Source organism: Leiobunum rupestre, chromosome 8, assembly GCF_980474605.1.
Source record: "Leiobunum rupestre chromosome 8, qqLeiRupe1.1.hap1, whole genome shotgun sequence".
In the NCBI taxonomy this organism is placed as follows: Eukaryota; Metazoa; Arthropoda; class Arachnida; order Opiliones; family Sclerosomatidae; genus Leiobunum; species Leiobunum rupestre.
In genome coordinates, this window is record NC_143391.1 from 21363018 (window position 1) to 21382458 (window position 19441).

At 39.2% G+C, this 19441-nt stretch overlaps 2 protein-coding genes across 6 annotated transcripts in view; both read left to right on the forward strand.

The window, feature by feature from the left end:
* Positions 1 to 1252: 1252 nt before the first annotated feature.
* On the forward strand, positions 1253 to 7474 carry SCAR (wiskott-Aldrich syndrome protein family member 3 SCAR). 2 transcript variants are annotated; one of them, XM_090155240.1, is made up of 7 exons: positions 1254 to 1359; positions 2792 to 3126; positions 3186 to 3454; positions 3586 to 3612; positions 3684 to 4893; positions 4957 to 5159; positions 5221 to 7472. In XM_090155240.1, exons 2-6 carry the CDS (start codon positions 2835 to 2837, stop codon positions 5130 to 5132), a joined length of 1974 nt encoding a protein of 657 aa, XP_090011366.1. In that variant the 5' UTR covers positions 1254 to 1359; positions 2792 to 2834; the 3' UTR covers positions 5133 to 5159; positions 5221 to 7472. The 2 variants fall into 2 exon arrangements, with proteins under 2 accessions (XP_090011367.1, XP_090011366.1); XM_090155241.1 differs by lacking the exon at positions 3586 to 3612 and having other exon boundaries at positions 1253 to 1359; positions 5221 to 7474.
* Positions 7475 to 17059: 9585 nt separating this feature from the next.
* LOC149932731 (SAM and SH3 domain-containing protein 1-like) overlaps positions 17060 to 19441 on the forward strand; it is a 145423-nt gene continuing 143041 nt past the window's right edge. For 3 of the 4 annotated variants that reach the window (XM_090156764.1, XM_090156766.1, XM_090156765.1), the window contains exon 1: positions 17060 to 17849. In XM_090156764.1, coding sequence (XP_090012890.1) covers positions 17265 to 17849 — 585 coding nt within the window. In that variant the 5' untranslated portion in view covers positions 17060 to 17264. The remainder of the gene's footprint in view (positions 17850 to 19441) is intronic. The other variant, XM_090156767.1, reaches the window with a different exon arrangement.

The window sequence follows — 19441 nt, forward strand, 5'->3', positions numbered from 1 at the left end:
CATATCCGCAAACAAAAATGGTTAAAAACTGCGCTTTTTCACATTGCAAAGAGAGATCTAGGAAATAAATAAAATTATCATTTCATACATATGTAATATTATAGAAAATATTTTATAATAATCTCGGAATAAGAGATTTTTTTAACACTAAGATTTACTGAATTACTAGGAAAATGGGTTTTAGCGGTAAATCGCGAAAATTGGACTCCATTTTCAATTACTTCATATGGCTTTGTCTGTAGTAAACATTTTCTGCCGGATGAAATTTACTTTCAAAATGGAAGGCACCATTTGAAAGCAAATGCTGTACCTACACAAGTAAAAATTACCCTATACATTCTGAAATAAAAAACTAAATATGAATAATTTCTTTATTAAAACAAGAATTTCAAAGAGCTTCCAAAAATATCTATTCCAGAACAAAGCATATTTACATCTTCTAGAGTATTCCAATTTATTGATTTTAGTAATTGTTATTTAGTTTGCATATTTATCAGAGGTTATTTTAGAAAACTTACGGTAAAAGTGAACTACCGGAAACCACTCAATTTGACTTGACTAATACTGATGATAGTTTAAAAGACACTGAAACCAAGATTTTGGAATCTCATGTAGGCATATTTTAAACCACAGTGAAATAATTAAATTTTAGTTAAACTGTGATGATTTGTGGTATTTCAGACTTACAACGTTAACGTGTGACTTTAAGGGTGACACGGTAGATATAGTAAATTTTTGAGATTTTTATGATTTTCCTAAAGCTGTTTAAATAACTTAATATAATGTCAGATAAATAAAAAAAAGTTTTTAATACGTTGCCTACGATCTGTTTTATGTTATTTCACGTGACCATATTTATTTATTTAGTTTAAATTGTTTCTATGAGATGGCGCGACTATCGCGATTCCACTCTGATGGCAGCCTTCTAGCTGGTACGTCCCCGCCCAATCCAATCGTGCTTCTAGTCTAATTTCTATTTCTATGACTACTACCTCCGTTAACAGACTAGGCAGTGCTCTGAAGCGCAAATTAAAGCTCGACGAGATTTTATAATTTTTTGTGTCGTGTATTTTCAATTTGAAAAAGGTTTTACTCGGCAGTTAATCGTATATTTTTGAAATATTTCCAAAGAACAATAAAAGGTCATTTAAATCACTTTCAAAATCAGAAGTAAGAAATCATTTCTGCAGCTGAAATTTTGCCAGTTTTTGTTATAGCGGTATTAATACTCCTTGCTGATTTGTTTACCAAAATTTAGGTCGCCATTTTTTTATAAAGTGTATACTGGATTTTTGCGTCCTTTGCAAGTTGTAAGAGTGTTGGTGCGTGACGATTTATCATCTGCAATTGAGAATTATCGTAAATATATTTTAAATTGGTCTATTTAATGCTTATAAGATATTAAGATATGTATTAATATGGGATGCTTAATAACTACTAGGATTTTGAGACATTTTGTTACTGCATAAAATAGGTCCTCGCTAAATTACTAACTTGTTCCCCATAATGGGCCTTTGCACATGCATTTTATAACATAAGCCTCGGTTATTTCAATGAATCACAAATTTCAAGAATTGATGTGGTCAACACCAAAATAGGCTTGATCTAGGTGTATTCGTTTTCTTTTAAATTAAAAATAATACTAGTTTAGAGTTACTGGGAGCCTCTGGGAAATATTCCTTATTTAAAACGTTATGCTTAAAATGGTTTTGTGGGCATTCATTTTGACATTTGACTATTGAATTTGAATATGACACATATTAATATTGATTTTCCTATATTAATATTATTTGATAAATACTTAAATAGTGATTTGACATGAGTCATTATTTTTTATGCACTGTATATAAAATTATATCTTCATTATCATTAATATAGTGATATAATTTAGGTGTGCATTAAAAAAATACTAAACAATTAATTTATTTGGAAATTAGGTATATTTGATATTGTTATTACCAGTACCATTATCATAAACACGGAAATAAAAGGGATTACATCCTTCTCCTCATTTGTTATGTAATGGAAGTTTATTAGCACAACAAGTAAGGCAGAAAAGGAAGCTGACAAGCATCACTAACTAAACGGGAAGAGGAGGGGAGGCAAAATAGAGACAGGAAGTTAAATAAATGGCTGTAAGAGCTTACTGACATTGCTTGGCTACAAATGCTTATGGCCTTCAGTGGCACATCTTACCCAATGTCTATTAAATTATGGGCAGTATGATCTATTGTTTTATGCATATGCCTTCAAAAAAGTAGAGATGTTTTGGTTGTATCTAATCTTTGAGTAGTGGTATAGAAATATTGATGATAAAAGTTCTTTTGTTGTGAGAAAAAATATATATTTGTCAGTATAAGTTTCAGAATTGAATTATCTAAATGCAGACATTTCTGTAATAGAGCCACTGCAATTATTATATTGACCCTGAATATAGAATATGATGGGTGTAGCTACTTTCTGGTAATGACATAAGCGTCTTACTTTAACTTTTTTGTCAAGCTTCCAAATTTTTCTGGAATTTTTGTTAGCACATTCTTTTAAGAGTATCCTTATTAAATCATGGTTTTTATTAAACTAGAAATATCAGGAAATAGTTTAGCTTTTACACCCACCGGGAAACATCAGTGAAAAAACCTAGAGTTTTTAATATTTTGTATGAATCTATTAAACTATGTTCACAATTATTGAAGGAAACCTTGAAGAGCATAAGATTTCATTATTTTTTACGAATAATTACTTAAATGCCGTGATCCTATATAATTTTATATATTATGGTTTTATTTTACAGTTTGAGTAGGTTGTTGTAGCTTGGTGAGCATGCTTTTGTGGCCATGCCTCTACAACAACGGCTAATAGAGCCTGTTCATGTTTGCCGCAACACTCTACCTTTTGATGAGAATGGCACACTGTCAGTGGATGTGCCCAATGAACTGGAATGTGTCACAAATGGCACCCTGGCCAACATTATCAGGCAGCTATCCTCTCTCTCGAAACAAGCCGAAGATATTTTTGGATCCTTGGTGAGAGAATCAACATCTATCGCCGCTCGCACAAATTCTCTCCAAGGAAGGGTGGACAGACTGGCCATTAAGGTCACTCAGCTAGATTCTAATGTTGAAGAAGGTACACATACATTGTAGAAAAAATTAATAAGATTATTAATTTTTTATTTTAATTTACAGTTTCTCTACAAGATATTCACATGAGAAAGGCATTTAAAAGTTCCGTAGTGTATGACCAACAAGTTGTTTCTAGAGATTCAATTCCAGCTGCTTTGAAAGAGATTTATTTGACGTGTGACAAGCCTCCGCCCTTGGATAAACTTAATCCCTACAGAGAAGATGGAAAGGATGGTTTGAAATTTTACACCGATGCAAATTATTTCTTTGATCTTTGGAAGCAAGAAATGCTGAAAGACACTGAAAGGCTAGCGCATGATAAAGGGAGGAAGGTTAGAAGGCTTCCACTTTTTTATGTTTTTAACTTGTTTTTACTTAACCATTGTCTAATACTCTGAACTGACTACATTGTAAGAGTGCAGTGACTATTAACATTAACCCCGAGTTTGTTTTAACATTTTAGCTGGCACATATAAAAGAAGGGACTGAGGCAAGGATTATTTTCCAATATCATAATATACTCTTATATTTATGAAATCTTACATTATTAATTTTTAATAGCCAAATCAACCACGCCAAGAACGTAAAAGACACAAAAAAGTACGTCAACCTCACAATACCAGAGAGAAATACAGAATGATGGCCACTAAAGACGAATTTCTGGACAAAACTGCCAATTATTCTCACCTGCCGTACGGGATGAACCATCGACCCAATAGTCACATGGGTGATGTGGTAGACAACCATTCTGCAAACGGATACCCAGTTAGACCTAGCAGTCTAGAACTACAAAGTGCTTACGGTTCTGGTCAAGAATCTGGCTATCTTAGTAGTCCCAGCCACCATTATCCACCACCTCCGCCTGCGTATATTGAGCATCCACAATCCCCCACTCACGGATATCCCCCTCCTCCTTACACTGTTGCCACACCAGATCAACAGGGAACACCTACGAGACAGTTATCTCGCGTAGCAACCATGGTACGGCCGACGCAACCTCCTCCGGCACCACCTATTTCTAGCAATAGTTCTAGTGGGACATCCACTCCCACAGTATCAGCTACTGGTACTCCATCTAGCGGTGCTGGAAGGTACTACAAAGGCTCCAACCACTCTAGGGATAACCTTCCACCTCCTCCCCCACCTCCGGAAGGAACTGTAGTGAATGGAGGTGTTGGACAGTATCATGTAATAAATAATGACATAACCCAGAAACCAAACAGAGGTCCCAATGGTTCCATTCCCCATACTCCTACACATGCAATCCAACAAGGAGGGTCGCGCCACGGAACGCCAACGCATCACCCTCATGTGGTGACAAACCACAGCACAAGTATTTTGATTCAGCACAATCGAGAACAAACACCACCCCCGGTCAATGTCATAGTCAACCAAACTCATCCCACTCCAGAAAGTTTGGATTTACCTCCACCACCTCCAACTCCCGACAAAGATACTGCTCCGTCAAGGCCTGAGTCTCAATTGCCTCCGTCACCCCCTCCCCCACCACCACCGGCCACTACTGCCCCTGAAAACGGGGTTCTTCCACCTCCTCCTCCACCAATGCCTCAACCAAGCCAATTGCCAAATGGACCTGTAATCGCAAATGGGGGACCTTCAGCTCCCGAAGGCCGTGCGAGCGAACTCGCTTCCCTATCATCAGAATCTGCTAGCACATCTTCGAGTCTTAGTAAGGGAAGCGAGAACCAAGAATCAAAGGGTAAAGGAACTACCGATGCCAGGAGTGATCTTCTTGCTGCCATTAGAGAAGGTTAATAAACAAACCACCTTATCTCTAGATACTGTACTCTAACTTGGAAAATTTCCATTTTAGGAATTAAACTACGAAGAGTGGAAGATATAAAGCAAAAAGAAGTAGAAAAAGCTGCTCCCTTACACGATGTAGCGTCAATTCTGGCACGCCGTATAGCCATGGAATTTTCTGACTCTGATTCGGCCTCTTATAGCGAGTGTGACAGTGATGCGTGGGATGACGAAACTGAATGCTAAGAAGAATAATTACTATCTTCGTAAAAAGTATTATATTTTTTAATTTAATCAAAATTAAATTCAATATGTTAACTGTATTTCTTTCCAGTAAAGTGGCAAAAACGACACTCTTTGGGAGTGAGTGGTTCCCAAAGCAAGCGGATAGCAAATTGATGCTGAATTTTTCCAAGCCAAGGTTTCCAGGTGCAATTTGATAAGAGGTTTAGAGTGAGAAAACTTTTTAAATATTGAATCATTCCTCTCTAATTCTTATTATTGCTCCCAAAAAAAAAACAAATATAGTCCCTAATTTTTCTTGATAAGTATATTAGAACATACTGATTGAGTTAAAATTGAAACTGCTTTTAATGAATTTAAGGAAAAGCAGTAATAGAATGTGAAAGTGGCATTTTCTCCACTTTTGTCGTTTTTTCGACATTTAGTCAAAATGCAAAAACCTTGCTTTATTTTTTAATTTTATTTCTTCAAATGGTTTAATTCGCAAGGTATTTTGTAATTCGTGTATATCTAAAAGACAGTATATCGGAATAGAGTGCATTTATATATTTCAGAAAAAAGCAGATTTTATTAATTGAACTTATATTTGAAAGGTTTTTTATTTGGCTTTGTCATTTGCATATTATGCGTAATTTGTACAGTTGCAGAAATGGTTTTATCAAATCTAGTAACACTACTTACTAAATAGCTTTTTTTGGTAATTTATGCGATCTATATTTTTTAATAGTATCCCAATTTATAAATCCCTTATCGAGAGAATCTTGCTGTATATTATAGTGTTTATGTGTATAGTTTTTCAGCGTCTTAAAAAAAAAGCTAAATTATTTCGAGTTAAGTTGCCCATTGAGGCTATGTAATGTTAACCACTCTTGATAATGGTATATTACATAATTGCAATGGTAATGTCAACCGAAATTGTCATTAAGAGATGGAATTTATTAATCTAGAACTGTAATATTTTATGAAAGTATAGTATAATCGGAAATATGGCTGCTATAGTGTCTGCTCATTTATACAAGAATTCCAGTATAAGGTTCTTACTTAGTCTATTATTGATAGTAAATAGACGCATCTTCTGTTGAAAAGTACTACTTACGCTTTAAGGACAATTATTATTGCTAAAACAACTGAGTACACTAAATGTGAATATTTATTTTTGAACCTGAAAAGAAATATTTCCCTCAAAATTAACTAATAACTAGCGAGTGAATGTGTCTGGTTAACGTCTGAAACTCGCCAGTTTTTAGAGAGTTTATTGACCTTAATTTTCATATTATAGTTTGCCTGTCACAGTCAGTATTGTAACATTCGCAAATAAATTAAAAGGGCCCTCTCCACGCATCGTATAAAATGTTATTAAATTCAATAGGAAAATAAACCGTATAGGCCACTTTTCCATGTCAAGAGTATAATATCTGCAGTTTAGGTATTTTAATTTTCACCAAGTTTTGAAAAGGGGAGTGGCTTAATTTCTATTTTTCTGTCTTTACTAAAAAACATAATTTTACATTAGTTTAATAACATCTTGTAACCGAAACCAGTCTACTAGAAAATAATTCAGAGTTATTGTTGCTGAAAGTAGTACCGCCAAAATTTAATCTTTATCTACATTTCACTTCAATATAAGTTTTATGAAGCTACTATGGTATCAAAAAAATGTCCCTACCCAAATAAAAAATAAAAGTTGTGAATGTAGGAAATATCGTATTTGTTTGCAGTGTAAAAATTCACTCCCCATTGCATTGCAAGGTTTTTCGGAGCATTTTCAACACGTAAATATTTAAAATATAATACTTTACAAAGAACATTTTGGTATATAGGCATATTTACAAATCTATGCTTCCATAGGAAATTTAATACCCAGACTAGGCAAAGTTCCAAGCTAAGTAGAATATAGAGTAATTATTTTGTAAAGAAAAAAAAATCCACCTATTTTCACGCAAGTTCTAAGGTTACAAAAGTTTTCGCTCGCTCATATTTTCAGGAATAAACGGTTTTGTTTTACACTTGTCAGTCAAAATATAGACGTAGTATTATTTTTAATAAGGGGCCAAAAATTAAATCCTAAGCTCGTTACGCTTTTTAACTTCGGTTCGATAACAGCGAAATGCGGTTATATCTTTTTAATTAAAAATAATTCGTTGAATAGTTGTAATCTATTTCTCCAATTGGTCTGCTTAAGTTTTTGGGAAAAATAAAATCGTGAAGGAAATGTTAACTTCTAAACGAGAGAATGCGTGATATAAATCCATATTTATTTTCAGCAAATACCACTCTGGGCTATTTTGTAGTTTCAACCTTTATTTCCGCAATATTAATTTTATTTTATCCCCTTCAGAATATTTTGTAAAAAAAGTGTATTATTACCAACAACTTTGAAATAAATTTGTTGTGTCATACTTTAAACTAAAGCTAAATACGTTCTTGTCGAAAGACCCGATTCACATATTACATACAAGCAAGACCCTAGATTCGAATTTAGAGAGCTTTTCGATTGACAATTTTGTAGAGATTCTAGAGAAGCCATTACCCACTTTCGGGCTCGGCACGTGACCTCCATCGGTTGCTTTAGGGCAAGGTTTGTAAAAAAGGGAACTATAAGGTTGCCTCGATCGCATGGTTTTTTATCAAAATATTACAGCTTTTGCGTTGCTAGGTAAAATTGTGACGTCACCCAGATGAGATCGTATTGAAAATCAACGGAAGCTCATTTGGGTGACGTCATCAATTTTAACTCTTACAGAAATTTTTTCAAAGATCTTGGTCGAGACCCCATTGGCTTTAGCATGGAGAAAAGAGGGCATGGCTTTAGGGTGCTATCTATAGTTGGTTACCATGGTAACTATGGAGCTTATTGTGTCAGAGTTCCGGCAGAAAGCGGGTAAACGCTATTGACCACGCGCAAGGCAGAGAGTTCAAATCTAGGGTACGCGGTCTATTTATTATCTTTGATAGAGCGAAACCGTTACTTTTATTAATAATAGATGGCACAAATTTAAGCTTATTAGCGGAAATGTGATAAATACCTATTTATCACGAATAAAAAGGTTGTAACGAAATGTTTACCTTTAACTATTAAACTAATTAATAATTATCTACGTTCTCAAAAAAGGGGTATGAAGGGGAAGTCAGTTAAACCTCGAGTTAAACGTACCTTCGCTACATTAATCGAACTAAAAACGACTGGCTCGGGGGCTCGCGTCACTTTCACTATTGGGGTGAGCGAGGTTATTAAAATAGTATAGGGGTATTTTTAATTAAAGTTTCTGTCTAGGAATATGCTTAAATCTAGAAAAGTTTAAGAGGTAATGAGGTTTGCCATTAATGATTTAATATAAACAAATGCATCATGAAATTAGTGGGGACAACTTCGAAGTACGTACGTACGCGTGTAATATAAGGTCAAACTTAAATATTAAATTGAAAGGTTACTTATATACAGACAAGAAAAGTAAATTGAAAAGGTAATAATATACAGACAAGAAAAATAAATAAATAAATTTACGACATTGTTTGGAGTCCTCCTGAAGTTCGGATACGGCGATGCCCGTTAAAGGCCGACTACATAAATCTTCGGTTTACTCTGTCTTTCACTGGAAAATATATTTCCGTGGAAACACACGGTAATGGCTTAAAGAAAATGGCAAACCTGATATTTTTGGGGATAAATTTAGAATGAGGAAGATACCACGCTAAGCCCAACAACTACGGTGCCGAGAGTCGTCATAGATAAAGGACTCGAAGGGGGACCATGGCCAGTGTTCCCAGGACGACCCTCTATAGCGAAGGGGATTAAACCCATCAATTGGAAATGACCAAAAGATATTGTATGGTACAATATTTAACGGAATTGCGAAACTGCAGAATTTAAAGAAATATAATATTTATATTTTTAAAATAAACGGTTTAATTAGGATTAAGGCTTATTTTGCGTTACAAGGTTTAAACAATATTAGGTGGTTTATTTTCGCTTGTTCCGGGATTTCGGAGTAGGGTAAGAAGAGTGACACTATGACGTCATTTTATTCCGATAGTTTGAGTCTGAGTAAAAACGTATTTCCAAAATGGCTGCCTGTGGCCTTTTCAGCAGATAAATTCCGAATAACTCTCTGTACTACTCCTTTTTAGAAGGAGTAAAAAGAGTAGCCCTAATACTCCGTGACAAGCGAAAAGAAACCACCTATGTTATACTATATTTATTATACTGTAAAGAAAAGTTCATCCCTTGAAAATTCAGCATAACACAGTAACACGAAAGAAGTAACAGTTTTATAAGTAATATTGTTCCATAAGTTTGTCACTTTGGGGAATATTTTACTGAGAGCTAGTAACGGAGTGACGTCATCATAAGAAAAAAATCTCCCCGTAGCGAGGCGCTGTCAAAGGCTACGTGTGACGCCTTAGCAAGCGGACGCAAAACTGTGATGAAGCCAGTAATGCAGTTTGTCTTGTGAATAGCTCTCAGTAAAACTTTTGCATGTGAAGAATACGAAGTGTCAAACTTATGTAAAAATATTATACACTTATGGTGAGTGAAATCAAGGAAATTGCCAAGAAATAATATATCCGAGAGCCTGGACTTGCAAGCTACTGTTTATATAGTGCTTGTTGAAATAATGGAGACTTTTCACCTGTACGGTATGCAACAAGTGTTTCCTTTTAAACAGCTAGCTTTTTTTGACATATTAAGGCTTAGCAAAATAAACGACGTTCTGTTTGCAGGTGAAAAGTTTCCATTATTTCACAAAGAACCAAATAAACACTAACTAGCAGGACCTGGCTCTCGAATAAATTACTTCTTGGGGATTTCCTTGTTTTATTGAAGCTCCTATTGCTACGTTTCATTCAGGAAAGACTTCGTATTTCAAATTCTGCTTTGAATGCCGTTTAGGAAAATTTGGACCCCGAAAAAAGGGAATCGGGCCGAAAATTCGCGAAATCTAGGAAAACTCGAGGTGGGGATGATCTAGAAATAAAACTATTATTTAATCAAGCCACAAGCTTTGATATAATTTATTGCTTTTTAAATAATGTATAGGGAGTGAGGTGTAGTGGCTGAGTGGTTAGCACTTTCGCCTCGCAGCCTGGTTCGATCCCAGCTTGTGGCACTGGGTGAAAACTCGGAACAACTTGCAAGTTGAGTTTGCAAGTTCTCTCCCCACTGGTTAAAGGGGTTTTCCTTCGAGCTCTTCGGTTTCCCCTTCCATAAAAACTTGTTGAGGTTAACGGTAATAGCTAGTGTAGGGAGCAGTGGCGTAGCCAGGGGGGAGGGCACAGGGGGCACATCCCCCCCGAAACGTATGGTCGTACGTACAAATATTTTTATTTTTTTACTTTTTTTTCAATGGCGTGCCCCTCCCGAAACAAAATCCTGGCTACGCTACTGGTAGTAGGGAGCTGTTGCTCGCGTGGCTTGAAGGGCTTGCCACCACCCTCCTACGCGTTGTAACCCGGCCACCTGAATTAATGGCTTTAAAAGTCGCTTGATGACTTAGGCCTAAGGTGGTGCCGAAGGTATTAGCCTAGCTGATTATAATAATAACAACCGACTGTAAGGTTTTTGTTATATTTGATTGAGCTGACATCCTTTCAATCTTGAATTGGCCTAAACTGAAACATCTGTTCGGAGATTAATTATATAAGCGAATATAGTTCGATATTTAGATTAGAGATGGTGCGATTTCGAAAACAATGAATATCAGCTTCCCAGTTTTTCATATGTATTTTTTACGTAAATATATTTATTTCTAAGGTTTTGGAAAATTAGAGAACGTTTGGCCAGAAAAGGAAAATTGCAATTGGCAACAAAAGTGGCGTGAGGAACCTGCGTTGTACGGCAAAGGCACGTGGCAGACTTTCTTTGAATTAGATACTATTACATTTTCCTCCTTTCGCTAGTGTAACGGTGCAGTTTGAGCAGATTTGGACACTTCTAGCGTTTTCCATTTGACTGCTCTCGAACGCTCTAGATCGATCTGATCAACATTTTATATTCCATTTGCGTGCTCGGATCTGCTCCGAGATCGAGATCGGAGCAAATTTTTTGCGTGTTCCTTTTAGTTTGTTGGCAAAATGGCAGACCAAGACGATAAATTATTATTACTTGCAGATGAAAAACAACAAAGCGCGGGAATATGTTAATGTTACGTTCCATTTGCGGTTTTACTCTAGTCGATTAGGGCGAGATCTATGACGTCAGAGATCGATTCGGAGCGAATCTCGAGCAATCAAATGGAAAACGCTATTAGTTTTCCCCGCGCCGCTTTTGTTGCTCTTCAACTCCCTGAACTGGAAATTTCATTCTCACTATTTGGCATCACTGCTCCATTGACAAATGTGTATCGGTCTATTTCGAATATCCGTTAGCGAAGGTTTTGTTTGCAAGCCCGTTGTCGGTCCAAGTGAAGAACGGAATTTGTTTTATTGACAAAGCCCACTTTTCAATAAAGCCGTTATATTATCGAATGTATGAGACCAAATATTAGAGCACGTCGACGGTAGAAAAGAAAACGTCGGGGTTTGCGCTTTCAATCGCGGCCGCAAAAACTTTTCGATATCCGCTGGACAAAGTGCCCACCTTCACTTTTTACGAGCAAATATCCTCTTTATACAACTTTCGGTCCTTACGCGTATTGTGGCTCCGATAAATCGATATGACGAGAATGAAAATTCCGACAACTTTCTTTTACCCCAGAACGGCGCTTGTACAAAAGCTACCACCGCCATACTCTCTAAAAAAAGACAAACAAACAACGTTTCGGAAGCAATCTTCGAATTTTTTCCACGAAAAGTTACTTTTCCAGTCCAATTTACCTATCCCCGATCCGATAATCAAAGGTAGTGCCTTTGCTAGAAACTTCGTAGACGAATTCAACATCGCGACGGGTACGAAATTAGGCCTTTGCTAGGTGGATTTCCAGATACAAACGGGACCGTATTAGGTATCTGTAATCGAGTTATGTCTATGGGTACAGAGATTTTTCCCCCCACCGAGAGTTCCTGGAATACACCGAATAGGAGTCTATATAGGGAATTACATTAAGCCTATCCAATATCGCCTCGCGCCTGCAGTTCCGAAGAAAAAGCTGTTTAGATTATATCTTCTCAATTGCTTTATTATTTATTTGTCGATAAATTATTGGCAAAGCTAGTTGGTAATCTTGTTACGGAATTATCGTTCAAACCACAGGCTCAGATGGCAAATATTAACCTAATTGTATTTACTAGGGACGAAGACTTTATAGAGTAGGCTTAGAGCGATAATAAAATTTTTGTTTTGCGAAGTATGGAGTGGCTTTGTAGAGAAATGGTCCTTCGATATCGTTCGAACCGTTTGATCAAAGGTAGAAATAACGTTTGCATCAGTCCACATTGTGGGCTCCACAACAAACTCAAAGGTTGGAAAAAATTCCGAGTTCTTACGCCGACAGCGCCATCTTTTTAAATGAATGATAAATATTTCATTCAGAACGGTGTTTTTGTTCTATTTTCGGTTTTCCGTGGCAGGCGTAGGAAGCGAATAATATAAGTTGAATAAACCACCTTTCGTATGAACTCGGAGTATCCAGCGGAATAAAGTTGAGTATGGTGTTATTTTTGTTCTTTCCTTCGAGAATGCTTTCGGAGCGAGGAACGTTGCTAGAAAACAAATACCGGAAAAAAGCCGAATCCTCAAATTAAAGGTTGCTTGGCGCTTTCTTTTGGCCCCTTGATACCAATGTTTGTTTATAAAAGTTTGGCTCCCAAAACAAATTCTCTATTAGAGTATCCCAAGAAGCCTTTAGCCAAAAAAAAACAGAAATGAAGATAACACGGAGTATCACCCCAGGGATAAATTAAAGTTCCTATATGCTCTTGGAAAGAATGAAATAAATAATTCAGACTTATAGAAACGGGGGAGGGGGGGGGGCTTAACTCTTAAAAATAATTGTGTGGATGAAGATAGCATTTTTATCATGTTCCCCTATGATCGGGGGGTATGATTTTTCTTAGGCAACAAATCCAATTTATTTCACTTTAAAGATTCCCAAGAACAGCCAGTACGGCGAAACACATGATTGAGTTTTTCGCTGTTGTAACTGGATATTTTTCCACGTAATAAATAGAAAAGTAAATTCCGAGAAAGATCTAGTCAAGTAGGAAGCAATAACGCCGGTAAAGCGTAGGTTTTTCGGGTACAAACCTATTTAGGACACGGAATAAAAAGGGGGGCATCCTCTTCCACACATATACCGCTGGATGTAATGAAGAGTGTGTTTTTTCCTCTCTTTTCCGCGGCGTGGCGCTGCAGTCTGCGGAATGATTATCGTTCGAAGCTTGATGTCTGGATTATTTCCCAGAAAAAGCACTCTTCTGGTCAGAGTAGCGGAAAATAGAGGCCGAGAAACGGCCGTCTTCTTTCCAGTCATCCTCGCCCAAAAAGTTCGATTTGGCGAGGCTTATCCGCCTAAAACGAGAAAAAAACTTGAAGGCAAGAGCGAGAGAGAGCGAAAAAAAAGCATCGGTATTAACCGTATTACTTTTTCTTTTTGGAATAAAATTTCCCATCCTTTCGCTTCTCGGTGCTCTGGGCAGAGGGTCCCTTTTCTTTTTGGAAATTGGATTTTTTGGAGGGAGCCCCTTTTCGAGCGTGCCAAGGATGAAGATATTTACGTTCCCCTCAAAGGTTCTCTTAATATTTTTTCCCGGCCATTGCGCGCAAATTCACGAAATTAAAATTCCCGTTAATGGCTGGGAATCGAGGCGCGAGTTTTCTCGCCAGCGCCGCGGATAGGAGAGAAAAGGGATTTTTTATCAGGAATTTCCGGCAGATTAAGGGAGGCTAGCTCTCATTAGGATGTCCGATTCCCTCCGCAGACCATTCGGAAGAGGCTTCCCCCGATCACGTTCGGGAAGAAGGCATCCATCCTTCCCCGCCTCGCTCCTTCCGCGTCGTTCTTGGCCACCAGCACTCGCTTCTTCTCGGGGGAAGCCTAACCCGGCCTGATGGCGCGCACACTCTTTTTCTTACGGAACCTACCACCGATCATTCATCACTATGGCAACCCTGGTCTTAACACGGAAGAGAAAATAATGGTTAGCTCTCCGCCTCCCACCCGCGTATACCCTCGACATTGAGTCTGGGTTTTTTTGGCCTCCAGTAGAGGGTACACCGGGGTTTACCTATCTTCCATCACGCGTCGTAAACATTACGCCAGCCTTAAAGGACGGGACTTGATTTTGAAGTAAATTTGCGTTACGCGCGATCGATCCATCCCAACCTCCGCGATTATCTAAATTTGGTGGATTTTAAGACTCGGCCCGGTGGCTTCGAGATCACGTGGCATTTGAGTCAAAAGTTATTTCGACTCGAAACTCGCTCCGGTACAGCTTAAATAGCGGGACGCGCAGCTGGGTTTCCATTCCCCGTGGTTAGGTTTCCAGCATCACTTTTCATCTTTCCCATTCCGGGAAGACTTTCCCTTCGCTCGTAGAAAGGAAGGATTGGAGGGGTTTTATTATGATAGAGAAGAGGCCACTCTCTCGCCTCGCGGGGGTCGTCTTCTAAAGACTAATTACATTAGGGGCTTGACATTGTTCCCCGCCAGAAGAGTCTTCTCGCTGTTTCGAAGCGTAATTAGTCTCAAGAACAGCGCGTTCTTTCCCCGCCTTCTCTTTATTTTCTCTCCCAGATTTAATTTTCAAAAAACACCGTCTCTTTCTCGCCGCCTCCTCCCTATTTTCACTTTCCAATCGAGCTCCAAGATTCCACGCTTCAGGGCCATTATTTCATTCGTACGTAGTTACAGGCGGATAGTGAAGTTACGAAACTGAAAGTCCCATCACGGTCTCGTACAATTTAAATTGTCGTTATTTTATACCGACGCAACTGCCTGGCATTTCCCGTGTTTACTTTGTAATTATTTGTTTGCACTTTTATTACTTAGTTTAAGTGGTGGAATACCACGAGCGCAAAGTGGAACTACACTAAACAATTACTGTCAAACCACAAAACTAATATAGGCCCGGCGAGAGAGTGGGAAGCGTATACTAAATAACTGAAATAAGGGGCCCGTACCGCTTGGGGCACTGGGTTTCTCCTCGAAAATCTCTCATTATCTATAGTACTAACGGTTTTATTTTTGTAGCGGAGCCCGAGCCCGCTTTCGAAAGTAAAATTAACTCGTTGCTAAGCCCCGCCTTGACAATAATTTCCCATCACAGATCACGAGGCAAAACGCCAGTGGCGTAGCCAGAAATTCGTCAAGGGGGGTCGAAGTATGCGAATGTTAAGAGCGGGGTCAACAATAGAGTGGGAATTTAGTACAGCCAAAGGTTGGCCCAAAGGGGGTCTGGACCCGGAACCCCCCCCCCCTTGTCTACGCCTCTGCAAAACCCCATACGATCCGGCAAAATATTCATGCACGTGACCCCCAGGGGCGTCATAATGTCATGGCCGACCTTTACGCGTCAGCATGGCAACGAACACAAACCACATCCATGAGCAAGCCACGAATGTCTAACCATTTCCTAATCAACTAATTTTTTGAACTCCTAAATTGTTTTTAAAATTTATTGTATTTACATTATAGTTATTGCCTATTCAAAACTATAACAAACCTTTTTGAAAATCATTGTTGACCAATACGAGTCGCGATGGAGAACACTTTTCCACAACGTGTGGACTAAACAAACTCTTTTGTTCAGTACCGCATTATCCATAAGACTGACTAGGCTGAAGCCTAGGGACCCACCAATAGAGCCTAACGCCGCCGTCACTGATATTTTCTCTGGCGCCGAACCGCCGCCGCTGGGTCATTTACTATTGGGCGCGCCGCCGACGCCGCCGCCGAAATGTTTTGAGTTTTCCTACGTAACTTTTTCTTTTAAAAACATTTGGGATTTTTTTTTTTGAAATTTGCAAAAGGGGGAAAGACATTTTTTCCCTTCACGCCGTCGACGCGAAAAAAATCAACGCCGCCCAGGATTTTTGAAAAATCGGCGGGCCCGCCGCCGCCGCCGCCGACCGAAATGAAATTGGCGCTATGCTCTACCTACCAAGAGCAGGGACCCATGTACCACAAGGAGCAGGTGGATGTCGAGAGGCCACCCTCCTACGCAGTGTAACCCGGCCACCTGAATTAAAGGCCATAAAAGTAGCTAGATCACTTGTGCCTAGGATGGTGTCTTGGGTATTAGCCTAGCTGACTATTATTTTTATTTATGTACCGCTAGGGCCTGGTGAATGTCGAGGGGCCCAAAGGAACTCGAAGCCTAGGGGCACTGCCATGGGTTAATACATCATCGCTTTTGTTTACTGAATTTCAACATCTAATAGCTATCGCGTTAAAAATCTAACTCGCACTAATAAACAAAAGAACAGAAGAAACGTTCAAATTTAACAGATTTACGTATTTTAAAAGAGTAAGAATTATTTGATCATTTTGTGATTAATTAAATTAATTTCTGTGAAATTTTAGTTCCATATCAATTTTTCTTATAATGTTTTAGTGGGGGGAAGGGTAGGCAAATTCAATATTTAGACTGTACCCCTAAATCCATAACGTTCTTACACGCCTGCCTGTGGTCATATTTAAACAAAGAAATATTTATAAAGCGCGAGCGCAATTACTTTAATAATAATCAATAAGGAATATACTTCGTTCGTCTTTTAGAAATAGCGATTATTTTAAATAATAATCTTCCTGGCACTTTTAGCTTTTGGTATTAAAGTAATATTTTTAAAAAACAATAAAGTGTGTGAATACCGATATTTTCCAAAATGTTTGATGTCTGTTAGCTATTCCAAAAAGAAAGAGCGAAAATTGTTCGCGAAGTAACCGCTACATGGCGCCACCTTCGCTTAAAAAATCGATGACGCTGGCATGACGTTGCCTTCTTTGGTTCAAACTTGCGGATTTTCCGTAGTTTTGTTTATCGCACGCGGAAAAGGCAGATTTGCGGGCCCGATTCTCCGAGGTCTACTCGTTCGCTCGGTCGTTTCCACCGCCGTTAAAGGCAACTATGACTTCTTTAACGCTCGAATTGTAAGTAACTAACGGTTTAGCGTCGATACGGAGCTATGGAAGGTACGTTTCGCTAAATTCAAGGCAGCCGCGCGCGCTTGTCATTGTTGACGCGGCCCTTGGCTTCCCGATGGCGACAACCGCGGGCGCGTCCGTTCCCTCTTTCGGGATTTCTCCGATCCCCGCTACCGGCGTTTCCTCGACGGAGCCGTGCATCATTGAAGAGTGGCTCAAAACGTTGAATCTAGCCCAATACGCCGAGAGTTTCGTGGACAATGGCTACGACGACTTGGAAATATGCAAACAAATTGGCGAACCCGATTTGGACGCGATCGGCGTGTTCGATCTTTCCCACCGACAAACAATCTTACGCGCCGTCCGCGTGTTGTTGGAACAAGGCGGCACAGCCGTATATTTCACGTTGGAAGAGTGTCACCGCAATTCTTGTTCGTCGGCGACGTCCGACCCCGGGGACAAATTTGACCTGGAAGGAGCGGACAATTACGGCTGCGAATTTGGAATCAACAGCGGCGGCGAATCTCCACCCGGATTCGGAGCGAACACTTTCGCCAGAGTCAATCGAAAATACAACGACGAATACGAAGAAGGCAAAGCCGAATTGGTACGATTTCCCAAACTACAGCTCAAGGTTTTCTTGCGGGAAAAACTCATCAGAGACGGGATTCGACTCAGTACATTTCCCTACACAAACGCCGTAAGTACCCTCTTAGATTTTGATATTTGCGTTTTCCGCGGCCCGAGTGACGAGTTGGTAACTTACGAAGTTAAAAGTCGCGACAAGTTCCCTACGAAATAAGAGTGCGAGACGTATATTGAAAAATGCTACCCTCAATCGCAACCTCAACCAAATTAAATCCGGTATTGTATACATTGGTAAACGTACGTTTTTCTCATTAAAACAATGTTACGCGTCATTGACTTTTCGACATGTTATCTCGGTAAAATTCCTCAGACTAGTTTGAGTATAAAAACGAAAGATCATATCGCGGATGGCTGATAAACGTTATTGACAATCGGGTTCCTACGGCCCGATTTAGCTAGCTAACAAAGCCACGTCATCGCCGGGACAGTTGACAGCCCCTATAACCCGCTAACGTCTTGGGAAAACAGTCTTGATATCCAAAACAAACCCCCACCAACAAAAAAGAGAAAATAGCCGAAATTGTGAACGGAGCGGCTTTCTTCAAAAGGAGCCAAATCCGATTAGGAATGGACTTATAAGGCTGGAGGCGGGGACGGGGGAAGCGAGTTACAAACAATGGCTCTAGCCGAGAAATATCTTTGGGCTCGTAATTATTTGTTTTACTAGCTTCCAAGCTCAACCATCTGCCGCGCCAAAAAACCTAAATCCCCCTCGTAAACATACTCGCCAGGAAAGGAATTGCGCGGGGTTCGCCAGGAAGGGGGGCCAGGTTCGACACGCTGCCCGAGGGCTCAGCGGCTGGAATCCGCCAGATTAAAGCCCCATCGCCCGCCCCCCGCCCTCCCCTTCCACCACGCGTACCCCCCCTCTCTCTCTCTCCTCGTATCTCGAGCGATTCTTCTCGATTTATATGTTAGCATCCCCACTCAGCAGTTTGTTAGCGCTTAAAAATGACTCTTCGCTTCGGCAAGAAGCCGATCGCCCCAGGCCATTCTTATATCACTTTTTTCTCGGCGAAATGCGCGCCCCATATTATATCTACTCTCCCTTCAACAACTCATAAGCTGATTACGAATGCCTACATTTTTTTCCTTCAGAAACACGAGAAATATAGGTAGTTAACCGCCAAATGAGGGAAAACGTTGGGCGGGGGTTTCGGAAGGAATAATATGTAAAAAGGAGAAATGAGAGGGGGGTAATAAGCGTTCATTTATCCGCCACTAACCCACCCTCCCTGATTTCCCCCTCATCATCTAATGCGACAAGTATCTTTCAGTTTGTCTCGTTAAAATCGTTATTATCGAAGCTGCAGGATTTACTTCCCATATTTAGTACATTGTTCCTATTTTTTGCAAAATGCCTTGAAAGATCTTTAAATTTTCGTTCAATATTTCCACTGAAGAATGTTTTTCCTATTTTAAAAATAATGCAAATTCCGAGGTGTAAGACAGTGTCAGATAATCAGTACACCACATATTTTCAAGAGTTCGCGATTTCCATTTAGCACTGTCAAAGGTACGGCATTGTACACCGATTTCGCAGAGTGTCTTACCCCTCGGCAAATTCGGACACATTTCGAAAAGGGAGGTTGAAGTTTAAGATTTAACTAATAATTTTAAATATTAGGGAATTCGATTGTTGAC

Bases quoted from the DNA above. Each gene is read 5' to 3' on its own strand.
- SCAR (XM_090155240.1), top strand. From the start codon at position 2,835: ATGCCTCTACAACAACGGCTAATAGAGCCTGTTCATGTTTGCCGCAAC. The intron at 3,455-3,585 runs GTTAGAAGGCTT...TTAACATTTTAG, and splicing joins CGCATGATAAAGGGAGGAAG to CTGGCACATATAAAAGAAGG. The intron at 4,894-4,956 runs GTTAATAAACAA...TTTCCATTTTAG, and splicing joins TCTTGCTGCCATTAGAGAAG to GAATTAAACTACGAAGAGTG.